The 22,464-nt window shown below is 32.7% G+C and overlaps 4 protein-coding genes across 6 annotated transcripts in view; 2 read left to right on the forward strand and 2 right to left on the reverse strand.

Moving 5' to 3' along the window:
• The window catches only part of LOC125834553 (auxin response factor 8-like), a 771,942-nt gene that overhangs the window by 416,245 nt on the left and 333,233 nt on the right, over positions 1-22,464 (forward strand). The gene's annotated exons all lie outside the window — the stretch shown is intronic.
• Positions 7,250-9,270, forward strand: LOC125834559 (uncharacterized protein At1g65710-like). The gene is made up of 2 exons (XM_049513700.1): positions 7,250-8,023; positions 8,143-9,270. Exons 1-2 carry the CDS (start codon positions 7,250-7,252, stop codon positions 9,097-9,099), a joined length of 1,731 nt encoding a protein of 576 aa, XP_049369657.1. The 3' UTR covers positions 9,100-9,270.
• LOC125834575 (WAT1-related protein At3g02690, chloroplastic) lies at positions 9,312-16,415 on the reverse strand. The gene is made up of 7 exons (XM_049513716.1): positions 15,791-16,415; positions 15,357-15,404; positions 14,681-14,803; positions 10,654-10,803; positions 10,139-10,310; positions 9,990-10,050; positions 9,312-9,772 (listed from the first exon to the last, which is right to left on the reverse strand). Exons 1-7 carry the CDS (start codon positions 16,394-16,396, stop codon positions 9,670-9,672), a joined length of 1,263 nt encoding a protein of 420 aa, XP_049369673.1. The 5' UTR covers positions 16,397-16,415; the 3' UTR covers positions 9,312-9,669.
• On the reverse strand, positions 18,851-19,817 carry LOC125834595 (NDR1/HIN1-like protein 6; the record flags this gene model as incomplete). Its single annotated transcript, XM_049513733.1, has 1 exon — positions 18,851-19,817. A coding segment is annotated over one exon (789 nt), but the record flags the coding sequence as incomplete, so codon positions are not given.

Raw genomic sequence — 22,464 nt, forward strand, 5'->3', positions numbered from 1 at the left:
GAGGAAGGGAGTAGTTAGTTATTTTTTTGAAATTGTATCTATCACTCAAATTTATTCTATTTGTTCGCTCAATTTCATTGTATATGTATACTCAATTTCATTTGATACATGATATATGTTCGCTTAAATTTATTTGCATCAATACATACAAACTTATTGAGTACATCGTATATGTATTTTTAGTTAATATATTTTTGAATGTATGCATAAAAAATAGACTAATGATTGATACATATACGTACTGCTATTGAATGTATATATCCTTAAATTTTAGCTATATTTCATTGAATAAATAAATGTTGATTGCTGATACATAATCTGGCAATTCATCAAATAAATGTGAAGACTGCATTTTTTAATGGAGATCTAGATGAAGAAGTTTACATGAAACAATTAGAAAAATTTATCGTTCATGAGCAAGAACACAAAGTTTGTAAGCTTCTTAAATATCTTTATGGATTAAAATAAGCTTCAAAACAATGAAATATGAAATTTAGAAGAGTAGTAATTTCTAATGGCTACTCAATAAATGGTGGTGATATTTGCATATTTAGCAAATTTTAAAATAATTATGATGTTATAATATGTCTTTATGTAGATGATATGTTGATCTTTGGAACGGATACGGAAAGAATTAAAAAACAAAAAATTTTCTAGCTTCTCAATTTGAAATGAAAGATCTTGGAGAAGTTGATGTAATTTTGAATATTAAAATCATAAGAACAATGAATGGCTTGACTCTTACTCAATCAAGTTATATTGAAAAAGTACTAAAGAGGTTTGGTCACTTTGACGACAAATCTGCTCATACACCATTTGATCCTAGCATCAAACTAATGTGAAACTCTACTGATGTTCTTGATCAACTGACATATTTTCTAATAGTTGGAATTCTTATGTATGTCATGCTTTGTACCAGGCCAAATATTGGTTATGTAGTAGGAATTTTGAGCAAATTTACTAGTAATTTTGGAGTTGAACATTGGAATACCTTAATTTGTGTTTTAAGATATTAATTTGAAGGGTGCGATTAATGTTGACCTACATTATTCTACTTTTTCAGTTGTTCTTGAAGACTATAGTCATGTTACTTGAAATTCTAATCTGAATGACTCTAAATCTATTACTGCTTGAATTTTCACTTTGGCTGGAGCAGCGATCTCTTGGAAATCAAAGAAGTAGACATGTATTACTCACTCAACCATGGAGTCAGAATTTATAGATATGTCTCTTGTGGGAGAAAAAGCTGATTTGTTGCGATCTATGCTAATAGATATTTCTTTGTGGAGTAAGCCAGTACCATCTTTAACTATCTATTGTGACAATCAAGTTGTTGTATTTTGGGCTTCAAGTGATTGTTACAATGGTAAGTCTAGACAAGTTCATCTCAAACATAATCTTGTGAGGAGATTATTGGTGGAAGGCATAATATTGCTTCAATATGTGCAGTCCAAATTTAATTTAGCAGAATCTTTGTCTAAAGGGCTAGGCAAAGAGTTAGTAGTGAAAACTTGTAATGGGGTGGGAATAGTAATCTTGAATTCAAAGGGGAAAACAACTAAAGTTATAATTGTGAAGCACGTCAATAAAATTCTCATTTTTTCAAAATAAAACAAGTAGATGTGCGTGATTGAGATTTTAATTTCTCTTTAAAAAATCGATCTATGTTGGAGTTAGTAAGAAAACTCTTGATAAATTTATCAATATTCCTATTAAAGAAAAGAATGAGATTATATTCTCTTATTAAGTCTATAAATCGATTTCGATTGGAGTGTGTAGGAATATTCTTGATAGATTTATCGATACTTTATTGTAAGGATGAGATTAATTTCTCTTAATGAAATTCATAGACTATTTGATCGGAGTATGTAAATTTAATCTTGATGAATTCACCGCACTAAGTGCGAAGTGGAGGCCGCTTCAATAAGATTTTAATAGGAAAATCTTAAAGCAAATAGCTAAAAGGATTCAGGACACATGACCGTAAGGTGTCAAAGGATTTTGATTTTCACTAGAACATAGTGATATGCGTGGAGTATTTTTCTATTTCATTCCATGAACCACTTAGTTCAAGATTCATTCATTAAGTAGTCAATGATTCAGGAAGCCTTCGCTAGCTAATGGTTCAAGTCCAAAAGACACCATTATTGATACATGTTGCTAGATTAATGTCTCGAAATACTTTTTTGAATTTTTCAAAGATAAAATTTCTTAAAATAAGTGGGGGATTGTAAGAGATAGGGTTTCAATTAATATTGAAACAAATGCATCCGTTAAAAGTTTTGAAATATACAAAATACATGAATGTGAATTGTAACATTCATTTTTGTTTTAACTCTATGTTATAGATTTTTTGGAAGATGCTATTCAGTTCTACTTCATGATTTCTTTGAAAGGTGCATTTTTTTTTTCAATTCATGAACCTATAATAAATACATTTTAATTAAAGTCTTTTCTTGCAAAACATTTGTCCTATAAATTAAGTTTCTTTTGTTTGAAAAGATAAGCACTCAAAAAGTTACTTTATCTTGAAAAGCATTTGTGAGACATTAATCAAAAGATAATATCACCATTCAAGAATAGAAGAGCAACATTCTTGAATGCTACTTGTTTTGTGGCTTAGTTGAAATAGAATTGTTATTTATTCTTCCGTTTGCTCGTAGGAGAGACTCCAACTATCTTCAAGAAACGTATTAACGTGCCTGTAAGCCAAACAATTTTTATTTTGAATTCCTTGTACTTTTGTCATTCTTAATACATACACTATGCTATCATTGTATTCATCATGTTTCACAAAATTGATTGTTGATACTCAAGGTTACTTGTATAACATCACAACAGGGAAAATAAAAGTCTTGTCATTCTCGCTGGGATATAAACAAAAATGGGATCTTCCACATTTGTATCCGACCACAGAAAGATACAAATTGCTTCGCGATCTTATTGACTACAAAAAAATGCCTTATGGAGAAGAATTTTTTTAAAACAACCCTGGTGCTGGTAGTAGACCTTTGTTGGAACTCCTCTTTCACCTCCACAAAATAGTTGAGTGAGCGAAATTCAAACTTCATTGTGGGAAAAGTTGATTGTACACCCAGCTGGCCAACCTAAAAACTCTAATTTGGTGTACGACGGTTCAACATCAAAATTTACTCTGATCTGGATTTGATGAAGAAGAATATATGTTGCCTTTCTTGAAGAAGAAAACATGCATTGACAAGAAAACAGAGGGTCCAAAATATATTTTTGCAACATCGAACCCTCTTATCATATTTTGGCAAGACATGTTAGCAGGTTTGTTGAAAACATTATCCCATTAACATTTATTGATATTTAGTTTTAAGAGTACTTAGAGAATTTGTTTTAGTTTCTAGTTTTTAATTCACATTAGGGTCTATTTGGAAAGTCACCCTGGTAATTAGATTTGGTGTAATTACACTCTCTGTCATGTTGGTTGGATAGGTAATTAATTGATCAGCAGGTAATTGGTGTATTTGACAGGGGTAATTACATATCTCTTCTCACCATCCCCATAAGTGTATGAGACAAATGTATGTGTTTCGATTAGGATCGTATTCTATGGTTACGATTCTACCATATATGTCTTTTTCATTCTGTCGAAAATTGATTTTTTTACGGTATAGACGCTTATGACCTCCCCCTCTATGCCTTGCGGTAATGATTAGCATCAAGATTGTCACTATCATCTATATCGTCACTATCATCAATATCGATCTCATCAAGAAGATAGCCTTTAGACTTGTTATCCAGGAACTTGTTCAGAAATACCGTAATGAAAGGAACATAGGAGTTTGTCGCTAGTTCCTCAACTTTTTGAATTTTATTCTCCCGGGAATTCAGGTTGCAACCAAAAACGAAACTTCACTTTTATGGGAGTTTACGCCCTTTCTCGACCCTATCGAGCTCTTCCCGAACCTCCGCCTCTCCCAATTCACATGTACATGGTGTAATTACCAGCTCATACTCTTTTTTTTCTATTATTTTAATTTCCTTTTTTTTTATTATTCTAAAAATTTCTAAAAGTTTATTTTTATTTTATATTATTATATATCATTTTCTTCTCATTTTCAACTTTACTTCATGTGATTCTATGTAATTTTTTCGTGTTATCTATTTCTTTATTACATGCTTATTTTCTCATTAACATAATTTTATTAGTATTCTAATTTTTAAATTAAAGTAGAATTTATTGTTAAGTAAGGTTATAGACTTACATTTTTCTAAAAAAAAAAAAAGTAAATCATATTTATGTATGCTATGTTGAAATTTGCGATAAGAGTATTATATTAAATTTTATGTTTCGAAATTATAACCTATGTTATATTTTTAGTTTCATTTGTTTTAGTAATATTGAATTCACATTGCAAGTCATTTTTTAATTAGACTTGATAGATTATCTTTTTGTCAAACATTTTAATAATTTATGACATTTTATTTATATATTAATCTTTTTATCAAACATGTATTTCACAATGTCCGTAGAAACTTCATACTTTTAATTTTTATGATCAATTCAATTGCAATATATTAATTTGAATAAATATAAATCAATGATTTTTTTATAATATTAGTTAAGAACGTATGTTTATTAGTTAATATATTTTCAAAAAAATAATGTATATCTTAAATATTTAATTTAATATCATTTATAAAATTTCTTATTTGTCTAGTATACATTTTAAATAATTATTTTTTATTTTTAAATTTAATATAATTTTATGATTGCAATTGTGCATCCAACATGTGTAATTACACTATGGCATCTAACAGGACATGATGTGTAATTACACTGAGACAAACAAACAAGTCAGTGTAATTACTAGGCTGATAATTACACCAAATCTAATTATCATGTGGCTTTCCAAACAGATCCTTGTTTTTAAGTGTATAAGAAAATTTGTTTTAGTTTCTAGTTTTGATATAAACAATGATAGGCATATATGGAATATTTTTGTTGTTTTGCAAAAAAAAAAAAAAAAAAAAAAAAAGTAAGGGGGTCATTCATACATACTCCCTCCGTTCAACAGTATTTGTACACTATATTATTTTGGGATGTCCAATAATACTTGTCCACTTTATGAAATTAATAGAAAATTTTACACTCAATTCTTCATATACCCTTATTGTTAATTATAATCATTTTCCTAATACATTTTTCAAGACATTGTATTTATTATATTCAAATGTAATATAGTAAAATCACCCTTTTATTTATAGTTTTTTAAGAAATATGCAAAATCAATCGTAAACAAGTATTATTGGACAAAGAAAGTATGATTCTATCTATTTTAAAAAGCACGTGAAGTTATCTTAATACTCTCAAAAAGTTAAATATATGGCAAGTTGTGTTAAAATAGATTGTGCCAATTATCTTATAGAAGTTGAGAAATCGGTAGAAACTCAGCACACATTTTAATACCTTGTGCTCCATGCTATTTCTAAAGTCTAAAGTTATAACAAAAGAATGAAAGTAACTAAAGTTAAAAGATTGTTCTAGTGCGCAACAACTGTTTTATCATCTTTCAAACTCCTCCTCAAACACCACAATTACTACTCATATATTTCGTTTTTATTTATATGTCATCCTTGTTAAAAATAGATGATCTGTAATACTTATTATTTCATAAAATCAATACATAATAATATTATTCTTCCTATTTTATCCTTGAGAGTTATTAGATTTGAAAATATGAATTTGACCAACAATAGAAAATTAAAATTAAATAATTAACTTGTGTTCATTGATCAATTTAATTAATCAAAATAAATTAACTTATGTTCATTTATTGAAAACTTAACTTTAAAAAAACACTTAACAAGGATATAGTAGTAAACCTAGCTAGTTTCTTTAGAGATATAAAATTTTAAAAAATAACGTATGAATAGAAACGATGAATTACTAGTCAGACACTCCTATGTTTGCCTTTTCTTGTGACTGTTTATTCCTAAACAAATACCTCCTCAGTTTATTTTTCTTTATCCATAACTTATTATTTAATTTCTAATTTACTTTTATTATTAACAATTAAGTATTATATTTTAAATTATTAAATTTATTATACTCCATTCAATAGTATAATTAAATTGTCATTTAATTAAGGCCTGTCAAAGACAAATATTAGAGAAGTAAAAATGGAATCATTTGCTAGTGAGGAAGGGGTCACAACTGACAAAGTGACAAGTACTTTTTTCAAGTATTAAAGTTTACTCCATTTCCATTATGTATGCAAAATTGGTGTTACTCCATTATATTGTTTTGTTATTATTGCATATATCTAGATTCCGGTTTACTTGTATATATGCAAAGGCGAAATCATAATTAGGAGTTTGAAGTTCTAAATTTTCTTTAAAATCATTAATTAATTTTGTTAGGAGTTCACAAATTAAATTACATATATATTTAATTAACTTTTTAATATAAATATAGGGTATGGAAAAGTTACTGGATTCGCTTGAATCTACAAACTCCACCTAGCTCCGACTCTGAGTATATGCTCACTTGCACCGTGTCAAAACTTCAAAATAATTTGGACAAAACTCAAATGGAAGATAATAAAAGGATGTGACCATCAAAAACGAATACTAGTATTATTTTTTGGTATATCATAAATAAAAAGTTCCAACATATTTCAACTTTTGGAAATAATTTGATACCGTATTCACATTGTGCGACATGATTTGTTGGGACCTTTACCATCATATATTTAAATGATGAATAATCCTAATTTCTTGGCACATACTTAGCTTACATATCAAATATTTTTACAAAATTTTATGCTCAATTAAAATTGGCTTATTGACTTATTGGTATTCAGTTATCGAATAAATTGTTGGTGAACATATTAAAAATTTAAATACTTTTAAAACTAATAATAATTCAAAAATAAAATTAATAATTTACTTGGAATTTAGATGTGTTTTCGAGGTAGGAAAGTAGTATAATAATCATGGTAGACATTGGTATCTTTGGTGGGACATATTCACATCATAATTTTCTGCAACGTCCCTGTACATAAGTCTCCACCCCCTCTGTCAAAAAAAAATTGAATTGGAATTACCTGCTGCTCTCACATAACCCCAGCCCCCACCCCTTTTGTTCTTCTCTTTCTTCTTTCTTTTCCCTCTCAAACTCATGTAAACCCTTCAACTCACCATTTTTTCTTCCAAACCCACCATTTTCAGTTGTGGTTCTTGAAAACATTCTTTATTTTTTGGGGGTAAAAAGAGTATGGGGAGTTGTTTGAGTAAGAAGAGCACTTGTTCTTCTTCTCCTCCTCTTGCACTTGTGAAACAAAATCAAGAAACCTTGGTAGAAAAGAAGAAAGTAGATGGACAGATAGTGAGAAGAGAAATCTTTGTTATCAAACACAGGATAAGTCATGAAGAAGGATCTACTGAATCTTGTGCACCATCGAGGAGGACTTCAAGTTGTACCAAAGATGAAGTTGATACTATTTTGATACAATGTGGGAAGCTTAGCAGAAGCTCATCTCCCAACAGAGGTCTTCCTGGTGAAGCTTCTCATAATACTAATAATAGAAGTAGAAAGTATTCTATTTCCAAGAAAAGTTGGGATTTTGACTATGAAAACAGAAGTGATGGCAGCAGAAGGGTGAGTAGATCTCCTGTTAGAAGATCTGAATCACCAATTAAATCTCCCAGTTGTGCTAATTTGGCTTCTAGTGATGCAAATGGAATTAGTGTTAGACCAGGAAAGATGGTGTCTGTGCCTGCTACAGTTTCATCTCTTATGATGGATAAGAATGCTGACCTGATTTCTACAGCTTCTATTCAAAGGATTCAAGTGAAGAGAAATGTGGGTGCTGCATCTCCTCGTGCTCGGTCCCGGTCGGGCTCCCCAGCAAAGGTGAATTTCCAACAGCAGCCCTTGTACCTTAGCCGCAGCAATTCCAGGAAAAAAGAAGATTCTCCTTTCAGAAGAAATCCTTCAAGTGAGACTGATACCCCTGTGGTCACTGAACCAATGCCCTTCTATATCCAGGTTGGCTTTTCTACTCCCAAACAACTCTGGAGATGCTAATAATGCTTTAAATTCTCTATTCATGGATTGCTTATACTAATTATTTGACATGGATATGGTATGGTATGGTTCAAATGCAGAAACTGAATGCAGAAAATATAAACAATGGCAAAGTTGCTTTGCAAGGAACTGAGGAAAACCTCGGCATCAGCAAAGCAGCTCCAGATTATGGCCTTACAAATGTTTATGCCAAATTCAAGAAGCAGCAGCTGGCACAGGAAGCTAAAGCATTGAGAACAGTTTCAGGGAATGCTGCAGTGGATATGGTTGCTTCAGGATTCGAAACCTTAGTGCCCGAGGTAATAAGAAGAAGCAGGTCACCGAGGCTATCCCGGGAAATAGAAATTAATCATAGGGTTCAGTCAAATCCTACTCAATCATATACTGAGTTATTGCTTGAGGACATCCAAAACTTTCATCAAAAGAGCAGAAACCCTTCATTTTCACTTCCATCTGGTGCAGTTCCTGACTTCAACTCAACTACTAGTTCCAATCTATCCAGTGCTTTCTCTGAAGACAGAAGAAGCAACCGCACAGTCGAGCGTATTAACAAGAATACCAGTGCTTGTTTGGCAACCAATCCTCAGAGTAAAAACAGGTTAGGAATAAAGAACCCATATGCAGAGTCTGAGGTTGCCTTTAGTGATGACTCAATGGAGCCTTCCAGAATACAGAAGTATGCAACCTTTGGAAGGGGAACTGATGGAGGTTCTATGGAAGAACTAGAATCCTCAGAAAGCAATAGTTTTGTTTGTTATCAACGATGTAGGTTTTCCTCATCCTCACAAGAACCAAATTCAGCTGATTCAACCGATTCCTGGACTCCAAAATCTTACAGTAGGCTGTATATGAATCCATTAGCCTTTCAAAAGTGTACAGTATCTGATCATGTTCCTGATATGGATGAAGGTAAAAGTAGAATGACTGCAAATAAGAGTGATTCTGACAACCAGCAACATGGAATAGTTCACAACAGCAGTGAACCTAGAGGACTTCACATAACACCTGTGGCAGCAACAGCTGCTTTAACTAATTAAATATATGCAGTTTGTTCGACAATTGATATGCTGCTGTTTTGGTTGCCCACTAAGCAACCTTTTCATATCAGTGTTTACAGAATCTTTTAGTTAAGTAGCTGTGTTGCAAATAATCTTTTAAGTTTTCTGACAGACATATGGTGGCTAATTATGGAATTTTGCATTTATACATATTTCAAACTTGGTACAGAGATATTAGAATAGGCATAGATAGATACATATGTTAAACCTGATGCTGTGGTAGCATGAAAATTCTCTACACAAATCTAACATTTACAATGTTATTATTCCTGGTCATTGTATCCGAGAAAAGTTTCTCTACACCTAATGTGATAATACACCATCTTGAATCTCATGCTTCAAGATTTATGGTACATGGCTGGACAGAAATCCACCTCCAAGCAAGTTCCAGCCTGCATATTAACCGGTGTGTGTACTCTTGTAGGGCCTTAATATAATCTTGAAATATTTTCTATACAGTGTATGTCGCTTCTGCAAATGGAGTAGAAAGCTGCTGAGCCTTCTTCTCTATCCAGACACAAGGAGGGGATCAGTTGATTGCCAGCCATATTATTTTGTATTGCTTTTGTAATTAACCATGTAAATTGCAGCCACTGTGACAAATGCTCCAATTAGTTGCACGGGTGTGAAGGTCTCATCTAGATATAGGAACCTGTATTGGAGTTGAATAACTTAGGCAGATTCAAAAGGCAAGAATGTGGAGAACAAAAAGTGAAGATAGAAACCAAATCAAACATATTCCGCTTCGAACAATAGTCCTAAATATTTTTTTCTTAGTAGCAGTTGCAAGTGATGACCAACTTATTGATTGTGATTAAAATAACTTTCATCATCTTATTCAGAAATTAATCTTTTGATAGGAATCTTACCCGAAAATCGATGCAAACATTGGAGTTAAAAAGGTAAGGGAGCTGAGCTTTGTCAGGCTACCTGCAATGGTTAGTCTAGTCAATATTGGTTGTAACTGAAAAAAGTAAGGCATAATGCAAAGTTGACAATCAGGGGACCTGAATCTAACCTCTTGTTGCATTGTAGAAGTATACACCATAGCTTATGGCACTTCCAAAGATTGAGGTATACAGCAAAGCCAACAAGTCATTTGATGTTAGTTCCATCAAACTCCCACTAATGACAGGTTCATGATTGAGAATTGAGATAGCCACCAGAGGAAGTCCCCCAATAACCATGTGCTGTAAATTGTTGAGGTATCTGAAGTTAGCACTGCAGTTTGAACATCAAAATTATAGTGTACTACTATTCTGTGGAACCATGTACTTAGCATACTTTGTTTCCAGTCATGCTATCATTGATTTCAACGTTGGAACTCAAATAATACATAACCAAGCCCGTTGCTAATTTCTGTTTTTAATCTATAAAGTCAACCAGCTGTAATTGGGAACAAATGGAACGAAGACCAATTTTATAGCTAAGTAAGGTTTGATGACACAACCACTAGTTCTTAGTTACTCTCTGTTTCAAACCTGATATATGATAAAATGAATTTCAACTCAGCAGTAAAGTAATATGACTTACCCATCCAGTAGCCATGACTGGGTCTGAGTATTTAGAAACCCAACGGACCATTACTGTGCCGACAGCCATGCTTTGTGCTGCAAGAAACATCCACCACTCTCCACTTCCCCAGAGTGTAAAGTTGCTATTATCAAAAGAGAGAGCAGGTACCTGTACAATTAACTCAGTTATTTCAAAGTAGTATTAGTTAATGACAGAAGGGTAACACTCCCCCTATTGCATTTTATATGGCACGCTCCCCTGTTAGTTTCTAAAAAAAAGATAACACCTCCATTTGGAAACTTCAGATTAAATATCCTATTTTTACTTCAATTGACATGCCTTGTAACAAATGAAATGGCATGGCAATGTTTAAAACTTCTAAGGGTACTACGGCTATAAGCCAAAAGTCTTTCTTTCTGTCTTAAACCTCGTGCCCACTCAAACAACGCCATATAAAATGAAATGGATGGAGCAAGATTATGACCATCAAAGGGTTCTCCTACATTAAATATGAAGATTCTCTCCTTTCTTTTTGTTTTGTTTTGGGTGGGGCTAGCAGACTAATTGAAAAAAAAAAATCTCCAGTTAAGGATTGTACTACTTTCAACAGGTTAAAAGCTAGTATACACAGAAATAATGAAAGGAAATATTGTTGCAAACACATTAAAAATCATCTTCATACTCTTTTAAGGGAGAATGGATTTTACGTGGACATAAGTGTATGCACATGAAAAATGAACTGAACACTGCAAAAGCTATGTCAACATGCATAAAAATGAACATATAGCTTATCAGTTATACATATAGAGACTGAGACAGGACCCGTGTTAACATGTGAGGGGACCTAGGCACTCGTAGGTTTTGGTTGAAAATATGCATGCGTATATATATATATATATATATATATACACATGTATACACACACACACACAAATTCTTGAGAAAATATCTATCTATGTGAAGGTGGCACCCGCCATTAGCAGCAATGGGTGCACTGGTTTAGCCACCACCTCTCAAGGCATTCATGCACTTGCCGCTCAAGATTGACTCCCCATCTAGAACAGAGTTTTGTGATCCTTTTTCACTTTGCTACGGGCCTACAGGAGTATTCAATGACCCTCTTCCTTTTTCCTTTTTTTCCTTCTGATTGATAACCTATATTATTTTTCTTCCTCTAGAGTACTTCTAGTTGGCGTTGCTTCACTTCGTTGTGTTATGTGACAATGACATAGCAGAGCTTTCTCCTCCAATCCTTCTTCTAAAGGTTAGTTTTTTTTTCTTTTATTTTTTTAAAGTTCATCCAAAGGTTAAATTTAGCAGTTCACGATCTTACTATACTTGCGGAATTGTTATCACTTTAGGTTAATATGCTTTTGCAAAGTTAGTTAACATTTTCAATCCTGTATATATATGTTGTTGTATATTGATATAAGCAATAACAATGACAACATATCCAATGTAATCCTATAGGTGGGGTTTGGAAAAGGTAAGATGTATGCAGACTGACACTGTTTCTGTTTCTGATACACCCTCGGCTTGAAAGACTAAGAGAAGTTATTCGAAGTAGGGTTGCAAGAAAAATATGACAACAAAATATCAATATACAAAGCAACTGAAACTAACAGATAGTAAAACACATTGAAGAATAAGAAATTACATGACTATCAAATATTACTACTAATAAAGTGGAGAGAAGATAAGGCTAGCCCCCTACCTCTCCCACCTAAAGTGCGGCAAGACTGAGGTACCTACTAACTTTATACCCTAATCCTCGACCTCCATACCCCTCCCCCCACCCCCCCCCCCATCTCATTCTTTTTCGGCCAGCCACTAACTCCCCTACTCCTACTATAGCTAACCTCTAATTTCTCCTTGTTGTCTTCTCTTCACATGCCTGAACAATCTCAACCTCGTTTCCCTCATCTTGTCTGCCTTTGAGGTCCCTCCTACCTCGCCTCATATAATTTTGTTCTTAATCATATCTCTCCTAGTATGAAAACACATTCACCTAAGCATTTTCATCTGCGCTACTTTCATCTTTTGAACGTAGGCGTTCTTGACTGGCCAATACTCTGCCTTTATACAACAATATTGGTCTAACAACCATTTTGTAAAACTTCCCTTAAGTCTTGGCGATACATTCTTATCGCACAGTACCCCGAATATAAGCCTTCATTACATTCTTATCGCACAATACCCCAAATGCAAGCCTTCATTTCACCCACCCCACTCCAATACAATATGCGATATCATCATCAATATCTCTTTCTCCTTGGATTATGGACCAATAAACTTGAAGCTTCCACTCTTGGGTATGACTTGTGCATCATCTGGCTCATGCGTTAGGTCATTGAACTTTTACTCCAAGTACTATATGTCTTGCATAACTTGAAACCATTAGACTCTAGGGTATGTCTCCAAATTTTTCAGCCTATCGTTAACTCCACTGCATGTCTCGTTAATCAAAACGATGTCATATGCGATTGCTCGCTTTTGATTTTACTAATTAATTGATTTATAATTACTTCAAAATGTATTTAAAATTTATTGTTAGTCATTATTGGTTCTCTTACATCATTGATTGGCTAGTAAGTTTGCATCTTCTTCACATAAGATTATTATAAGTATTTGAAACAAAATTTACTTTTCTTTCTAAAAATAATATTGAAATATGCCTTGCTTTGTTATCATGATTGATGAAATTTATGAAATGATTGTTGTTGCTTTAATTATTTTGTGTATCTATAAAGCCATTAAGCGGTTGAACCAGTGTTGTCAAAGGCGAAAAGCGCAAAAAAGCTCTAAGGTCCTTGAAGCTTTAAGTGCAAAGCGCAAATAAAATGAAATATCATTTGTTGAGCATCACCTCTTTAGGATTACACTCATTGACAAGGTAAAGTATGTTGTAGAGTCTCTTTGTCAAAGAAGTATGTTTTAGAGTCTCGATGACAATACTGAAGTGCCCCCTAAACGAAGTGCTCAACATGTTTTGTGTCTCGCTGCAACACCCTTGCCTTTGACGACATTGGGTTGAACTTGAACATATGAAAATGTAAAACCATGTTGATAAGGTTGAAATTGAGACAGTACCACAAACTGTTGGAGAAAAGCTATAATTATACTCTTTATATCTTTTGCAGCATCAAAATAAAAAATATGTGAAACAATGGTAAAGTATGCTATTCAAATCTATTTTCTGCAAATTGAGAAGCATGTATCTTATCTGCAATGAAAACTTTGAAGGGGTATCCCCTTTTGAAAAAGTTGTGCTAAAATGTGTGTTTTTATATTTGTGTTGTCTCGATAGGTTGAGAACTTAATAAATCAAACAGAAAATACAAGTCGTCTTAACCCACTTAATGCACTGGTCTAGTTAGACTTATGTAACATTTTAGTGCGCCTGAGAACCTTCAATTCCTAGGAGATTGGATTCAAAATCTGATAAGCTCCATGGTTCCCAGCAGTACATGCACAAAGCACAACACAAACTCTACTATCGATGTCTACAATCAACAATTCACCATCACTGTGTGTCTTGGATGATAACATATCCAAACAAAATTGAGCATCTGCAAAATCTGAGTGTGGACACCACTTGAAGTTCAACAGTCCCTCATGTTGATTGATTGGTATGACTGGTGGGAAAGAAATCAGATTACTTCTTCCTTTCTACCATTTGTAAGGGGTTAACATGCTATGAGTTAAATTTTATTCTCTAACCAAATGGCTTTCACATACTCTCATCTTATCCTTCATCTATAACCTCAACCGAATAGATGTTCGTCTACCTAGTCTCCTGTTTACCATGAATTCCAACAGACATAAATTTGGTAAAATCTCTGCTTAAATTTTTTAATTTCTGATACCTAAAATTTGTCAGTGGTATCATATTCTTCACCACTACTTTTGACTTATTTAGAGCACAAACACATGCCAAAGATGGACCGATAAGGATCCTGTTAATCATCATCCATGGTCTCCAGAGGGAGGACAAGGCTAACCTAAAAAATAAGTACAAAAATTGGTTATTTCCTGATAATATTACCTCAAGGAGTAAAAGGCCTATCACCCCGAGCACAAGACCTGCAGCTCCGACAGAACCTATGGACTCACCAAATAACAAAGCTGCAAGCACAGCCACCGTCAGAGGCTGTGAATCTATTATCACCTGAAATCACAATAAAATCTTGTTAAAATTAGGTCCCCTAATCATTTGAATATCATCAATTACTTCCTTTTCTTTTAGCTGCATCAATTAGTTTTAAGAGAATTGCTAATTGATCCTTCACTCACTCTAGACTCCATGTCACTAGACACTACTTCGTTACTTATACCACTAAAGCTAAGAGTCAATAATTAGGTATTTATTGAATTTAGAAATATCAATCAGATGTTACAAAAAAAAAAAACCGTGGTGAGCGATGTTCACGGAAACTCAATGCAGATTTGGATAGATCAGCTATATCATTTATTGAACCCATCAGTAAGAAAAGTCCCATTTAAAAGGTTGAATGCTGGAGCTTCGGAATTCTATACAGTACCAAAGGTATACAATATCAGATCTACATGCTACGGAGCTAAATGCAAGTTACACTTTGTACAGCACAAGCACTTCCAACTTCTTAGGACATGATGTTTCTTCTTCATAATATTGATTAAAATCTCACAACCAACACTGCATACTACAACAAATTGAAATGACAAAGTAAAATTCATCTTACACTGCCTAAGCCAGCAGATGTCCTCTGAAGTCCTTCTGCAAGAAATCCCTGTCCACCATATAAATCCCATGAGAAAGAATGTCGGCCCAAATGAAAAGAATTGTGTACTTAACAGGAAGCTTAAGCCAACAAACATAGGTGACAAAGTAGCAATCAGGAGCCGACAGTCTGAATCTATAATAGTAAATCAAACCAACAGAGAAAGCAACTCTCATTTTCTTAAAATTACATATTCCCCTCTTTATCAGATTTCATTGTAGTGCTAGTCGTTTGTACACTGCTCTTGAGTTTTACATAGTGTTTGCAGTCAAGCTTATTCTGTAACCACGTAAGTCAATCAATTATTTATCTAGGATACAATCACAAACAAGTCCAATACTAACTCACCTATCTTAGCTAAAACGGGTATTGATCAGATAGTGCAAGAAAGATACCTGAAAACAAGTAGCATCAACTATAGCGAAGAGTGTAATAGAGAGCCAAGCATTGAATCCAGAAGGGTAATTCCTACCCCTTGAAGCAGCAAAACCTACCAACATTAACCCAGCTGGAATCAACCTAAATGATGAAACGAAAAAAGGTCCAGTCTTTGGCAAAACCTCCTTCATTGCAACCATAGCTGTACCCCAGAAGAAGAAAGGCGAAATTAGCAAACCCCATTCCAAAATCGTCTGGAGCAACTCCATGGACGACACCCTTTCATCTTGAAACCGTAAATTAGAGTCTTTGGGGAATTCCTCAGAAGGGTTCACTACACACTCCACGTCAAGCCCAGTTCCTACACAGTCAAGTTCTGATGATGATGATGGTGGTTTCTGTTCAACCCCGGATTCAGTTTTTGAGCAAACAGTAAACTTTTTGGTGCGGAAATGAAGATTGTTGAACGAAATTGTATTTGGGTATTGTAGAAATTCATCCCTTGTGTGGTTAACTGAGTGATGATGGAATAAAGAAGAGGTTTTGCAAAGGGAATTCGTTGGATTTCTAGTGAGTGAAGAGCAGAGAGGAGTGGAGGAAGAAGAAAATGGAGACCACGCCATTTTTCTTCTTCCTTTCTCTCTTTTTTATTATTACTACTAACAAATAATAATTCAACTTTCGTGTCTTTATAGTTTCCCAGAATGAATGAACAAAAAACCAAAGGAATAAAAAATCATGAATCTCAAGGAGTGGATTTGACAAAAAGAAGGGACAGCTGAAATAACATTTTTTTTTCTCTATTTTGGATGCTCTTCAATTTTACCTCTTAAATTGATTTTAGTTTCTGCTCTTACAGCATATTTTATTAAGAAAATTATATAAGTTAAAATCTAATTTTGTAAGAGTAGCTTTCTAAGAGGACATTTTATAGACATTAATTCAGCTTATCTAATTTGCATAGCAATTAGCAAACCTTTTAGAAAACTTTGTCCTAAGCATAAGTTGTAAGGTAAACTTTCAGAAATGACTATAATTTGGTTTAGTTAGAGATCTATAATTATAGTTTACTTAATTATAAATTAAAATTATACATTTGGGGGAGGAGAGATGCAAGTGAGACTAGGAGAGGGAGGAGAGAAGCGAGAGACGTTAATTACATGTTGTATTCGTTATATCAGGTTATATCACAAAAACAATTGATACAACTGATTTGTATCAAAATGAATACCATTGTATCCAAAACTATTGTATTTAGCTACATATTAGAAGGAGAGAGCCGAGCAAAATCGAGAGAGGGAGGAAAGAGGCAAGCAAGATCGAAAGAGGATGAATTAATACATGTTGTATTCATTGTATCACGGATACAATTATTACCGAATACAAATACAATTAATACAAAATATAAATATAGTATGTATACAATTGCTATAAAATACAAATCTCTCACTTATATTTGATTGAATGCAATTGATACATAATATATTTGACAAAAAAGATGAATGCATATTGTATTAGTTGTATCAAGTTTTTCACAAATACAATTGACGTATAATACAAATACAATTGATACATAATACAAAATACAATTGTCATATTATGTAGAATGGTTTTTTGGGTTGCAGTTATTTGGGGTGGAGAGAGAGAGAGCGGTGTGAGAAAGAGAGAGAGAATACTTGCTATAAAACCATATAAATAGCTACAAATTGTAATTATCTTTATCATAAATACATATCACATATAAACCTTTATTGTGTGATTTTCCCTTTAGTTAAACAAGGTACAAGTTATACCTATAGAAAAACATTTTCTATTACCTTGCAAATTTTGTTTGCCTTGGATATTTTTTAAAAATAAAAATAAAATAAAATTAAAGACCAAATCCAGAAAATGACCCTTTTGTATGGTCCACCAAGGAGCAGGCGCAATTTGTGATGGGCCTGTTTTATTCAGTTCAAAAGGCACAAAAGTAGAGCAGTTTGAAGGATTAAGCTCAGATCCATGAAGTTTTTCAGGTACTTAAGCACTAGAGCAATTCAACTTGACTTAATTTTTTTTTGATGAGGTTAGTTCGAACTCATGTTAGGTAAGATTTAGGGATAATTACGCAATATCATTTTTTTTTTCTATAGTCCAAACTTCTCCACAAGCTTCGTGCTTGGGTGAAAAATATTCACATTCAATAAAATAATATCTTTTAAGTCAACTTTTTCAGAAAGTATGTAAAAATCTCAACTCATGCAATTACCGTCTTTAGTCAGCAAAGTAAATAAGACTAAAGTGCATGGAAATGACTTATGTAACATTAACAACCTTATAGAATTGAAGCAAAGTTAAAAGACCAATCAGCTCTTAATTCCCACAAGTGATATATATATATACCATATCAGTACATTATATATATATATATATACACTATACAACTATTATTTACACATCATATATACATGTTAATACACCCTGTTTTTCACTAAAAGAAAGTTAGACAATGTACAAATGAAGTTGCATTTTTTTTCGTAGGATTATTCAAACTTATGTCGATTAAATTTCCTATAAAATAAGTATTTTTTATTGAAAATTTCTCTATTTGAAACGTAACCGCCCTTGTCTTTTTACCAAAAATCATTTAGACAATGTAAAAAATAAAGTTGCATTTACTATTGGTTTTCATTATAATAATTATTAGTGCTCGTTGTACTCAAGGAACAGAGGGAACACAAAAGGTTTTAAGCTTTCGTTAGGGTGTTCAAATCGATAAAAGATATATTCAAATAAAAATCAATTTTTTTTTTAAATTTGATTGATTTGGCTTTATATTTCTTAAAATCAATAATATTTGCTCTGATTCAGTTTTAATAATTCAATAAATTCACTATATTGTTTGACTTTAATTTTAAACAAATCTCAATTCAAACCAAACTATCAACCCCCCTTCTAAGTGCTAACAATCAATTGATGATGATGCTTATTCAACTATATATTTTATGTGTTACTATAATTTAACTAAATATTGAAATAATTAAATATAGAAAATGACACAGAGAGTAGTGAAGATAAATCAAACTGGAATAACTCAATTTATAAATACAAAATAGTATGAACAGAATGATGCATAGAGGCATCCCATTATTGTAACAAGCTCAACAGGAAAAAAAATTAATACAATCTATACACAATCCTCCACCTTATTGTTGTAGACAAAAAATAAAATAGTGGTGGATTATAGTAATCAAGAAAAATAATATAATGTACCAATTAAAACCTAAAACGAACCTTACACTTATTATCCCTAATCCGAATAACATTATCCTGAGATAAATTATCCACGTTTAGGCTGCACTTCAACAAGAATTTCCATTTCATTAGCTTCAATTTCCCCAATTTAATCCTCACAGGAACCTTAACTCGAATATTTAATGGAATTTGGCCTTGCTGTTGATCATTACTCAGTAATTGTAACAAATTTGTAGCATTCTGTGTTTGTCCTGTTAAGTGAACGTTGAGTTGCGTAGTATTTCTATGACCTTGATAAAACTTAGGTAATTTCCCTTCGCATAAATTTGTGCCTTTGTACCATACACTCAAATGGCTTCCGTTTTCGTAGTAAATTCCGATTCGTTTGTTGGGATTTCTTGCTGTTATGTTCACGTTAAATGTCGCAGACAAGCTCGTGTCGGTGTTGAGGTTAAATTGGGTAATTCTCATGCTATCGACGGAGTATTTTGGTAATTTTGGTTGGAAGACTAGGTAAACTACGGCTGCTGCGATGCCTATAAGTACGATTAGTAGGAAAAATAGGCAACATGACCAACAAAGGCATCTTACGCAGCAGCCTCTTTTCTTTTTTGGTGGTTTTAAGGGTGAATATGGGGTTAACGATCTTTTCAATGGTGGTGCTGGTTGCTGACGTTCAGGATCCCCGTTCTCTGAACGGGAAGATCCACGTGGCACCAACGGAGCTGTGGGCTTGGGTAGCGGGGCTACCTGCGCCGGCTCCGGAACCGAAACCGGATGGATTTTTTTGCTGATCAGCCATAAGGGAAAATGTTGTTACAAGAATAAAGAGAAGAAAATATTGTATGAATGTTTCTATTTTGGACCAAGATATTTTTTTGTATATATAGGAGTTTGTAAGGGCTTAGATAGATGTGAAAGTGGCACTAAAATTCAAGTAAATTGAAGCATTAAGATGGACTATTGTAGGTTATGAAGCTTCCTTACTTTGACTTTCATGTTTGTTGTCTCGTGTTTGAATAAACAAAAATTTTCAGTATTTGGGAGTCTCCACCTGCCTTAATGAGTCTTATGTTCCTATCTTGCTTTTGCATACCCCTTTTTTCTTTTCTCGATTAAATTCAAATTCACATAAAAAAGTTTCATATTAGAATAAAACGCTCCCTAACAAAAGCCAATTCCTTATTAAGAAGGATTCGAACTCGAAAACTTTGATTTGCATACTCCTATTTCAATACAACTTGGTACGGAGTTTTAAAATAAAAATAAAAATACATAAAGTATATTAAAATATTTTTTAATTTTGTGATTTTAAATATATGAAATAAAAAGTTAAATGAATAAATTTATTAAAAAAGAAAAAAAAAGATTTTTAAAATGGACTAAAAAATAAGTACTAGTATTTCACAAAAGTATAGAGTTGAGGAATGCCAAATTTTCTTTGTTGAAGACTTGGGACGCGTTAATGCTTAGGGGTCCGAAAGTGCGGCTTTGGTGAATTCATCAATCATCATCACATGAGAATACACGTAAAATAATTTTTAAAGTAGATTCTTCTCTATTTTTTAAATTAATAAAGTCTACATTTGATATGGAAAATTATCTATTGTGTGAACTTGTACTATTAAATTACAAAACATAACATCATTCAGGATTTTTAGATCATTTTGTGGTAGCGATGTTTGTAAGTTTGTAACCGATCATCAAAGTTGAATCTTCAATATTAAACTGTTTAAATATTAACTTTAGTTAATACCCTTGGAAAAAAATTGTACGATCAGTAGTATCCAGAGTCTTAAAAAACGATGATTTATTTAACATGTAAAAAAACATTTTCCCCTCTTTAAGTTTGCACAACACATAAAAATTAATAGTAGTGAATTTACATGATAATTGGTAAGATGTAATTCAATCCTTATGACATATAAACATATATTAAGCAGTTAAAAATTTAACAGAAGTGTTGTTTTTGTTCAATTGCGTGTATAAAATATGCTAACACAGCTGAAAATAGGCCCGTTGTCATAAGGTAGTTGATGCAGTACGTGGTATTTCATAAGGGAAGTCGGAGATTAATTTCCCCTATCAATACCAGCTCAGAAGAATTTGTCGCAATGGCCTTGTAATTAAATGTACGTGGTTAATTTGTGAGCATATTTACCCCATATGGACCTAATAAATAGTGACTGCGTTGAATGTTTCAAATTTCAATAACACTTTTTGTTTGGATGGTTGTTACGTATTTCATAATGTATCGTATTGTATTATGTTATATTGTAATTGTATTGTTCTAATGAATACAATATTTGAATAGATTGTATCGTTTTCCATCGTTACATAATATCACAAGTCCATAATTTGAATGATAAATCTTAAAAAAAAGTAGAGTACGAGTAGATCTAATATGAAAAGGTAGGGTGAAATATAATTATCAAATAATAAATAAAGACCGAGAAAAAATATTCAAGTAACGACGCAGTCACACCAAATCAACCGTTACATAAAATAAGTGTTTTCGTAAACGATATTATATAATAAAATTTAAGTAACAATCAAAACAAACATTATATTTAAATTAATAATACAACACAATAGTACGATAACGAACAAGATGTAAATAAATAAATGTGAAAATTGAGATGAGTTGACCATATTCATTTCATGGAAAGTACCTTACAAGTTACACACGTTAGCTAGAAAAATAAGAAAATAGAGAGAAGTAAAGGTTAGAAAGAGACATTTTGGAAGCTTCCATATATATTATAACCATACATATACTTTTCGTAGTGTAGTATAGGAATGCATTGACCGTTACCTTCTTTTGAAAACCAAATGACAAGCAAGTCATGTTTACAGAATAGGTCTCAACGGACTCGTTTATTGATGAGACTTCATCTTGGTTGGCTCATTATTTCTAGTCAAAACAGTCGACATTCTTATGTCACATCAACAATACATATTTTTAACTCTTTTACATCAATTCTAATTATGTACTAGGCTAAACACACAACGACCGACCCTCCCCCTTAAACTTGTCATAATTATTCATTTTTACATCTTTGTTTCAATTAGCCTAAGTCCAAAGTGTGTCTATGAATGAAACACACTATCGATAATCCCCTAAAAGATAAGTGTATATCATTCACACTTAATTGACAAAGTATGAAATAAGATAAAGAGTATTATAGATTTAAGGGAAGCTAGCCTTGAAATAACTATTGATAATAAAATCTAATTATATAGAGAGAGATTACTGAAGTAGTAAACGCCTATTACAGTAAATAGTTTTGAATGAAATGGGAACAAAACAGAGTCTCCACAATAAGGACAAACACCTTTTGCTCTCTCTCTTCGTAAAAGTTAAAACCCTTTCTTTCATCTTCATCGCAAACCAACACAAAGCACATCGTCGCAGATTATCAAACAAAAAACAGAGTCTGGGTGCCTTTTAGGATTA

Source organism: Solanum verrucosum, unplaced genomic scaffold (genome assembly GCF_900185275.1).
Source record: "Solanum verrucosum unplaced genomic scaffold, falcon-dt-bn FXZP01000287.1, whole genome shotgun sequence".
NCBI lineage: Eukaryota > Viridiplantae > Streptophyta > Magnoliopsida > Solanales > Solanaceae > Solanum > Solanum verrucosum.

Excerpts from the sequence above, each read along its gene's own strand:
- LOC125834559 (XM_049513700.1), top strand. The coding sequence starts at position 7,250 with ATGGGGAGTTGTTTGAGTAAGAAGAGCACTTGTTCTTCTTCTCCTCCT. Across the intron at positions 8,024-8,142 it reads CAATGCCCTTCTATATCCAG|AAACTGAATGCAGAAAATAT; the intron begins GTTGGCTTTTCT and ends GTTCAAATGCAG.
- LOC125834575 (XM_049513716.1), bottom strand. The coding sequence starts at position 16,396 with ATGGCGTGGTCTCCATTTTCTTCTTCCTCCACTCCTCTCTGCTCTTCA. Across the intron at positions 15,405-15,790 it reads TTGATGCTACTTGTTTTCAG|GGATTTCTTGCAGAAGGACT; the intron begins GTATCTTTCTTG and ends TATGGTGGACAG. Across the intron at positions 14,804-15,356 it reads CATCTGCTGGCTTAGGCAGT|GTGATAATAGATTCACAGCC; the intron begins GTAAGATGAATT and ends TTGTGATTTCAG.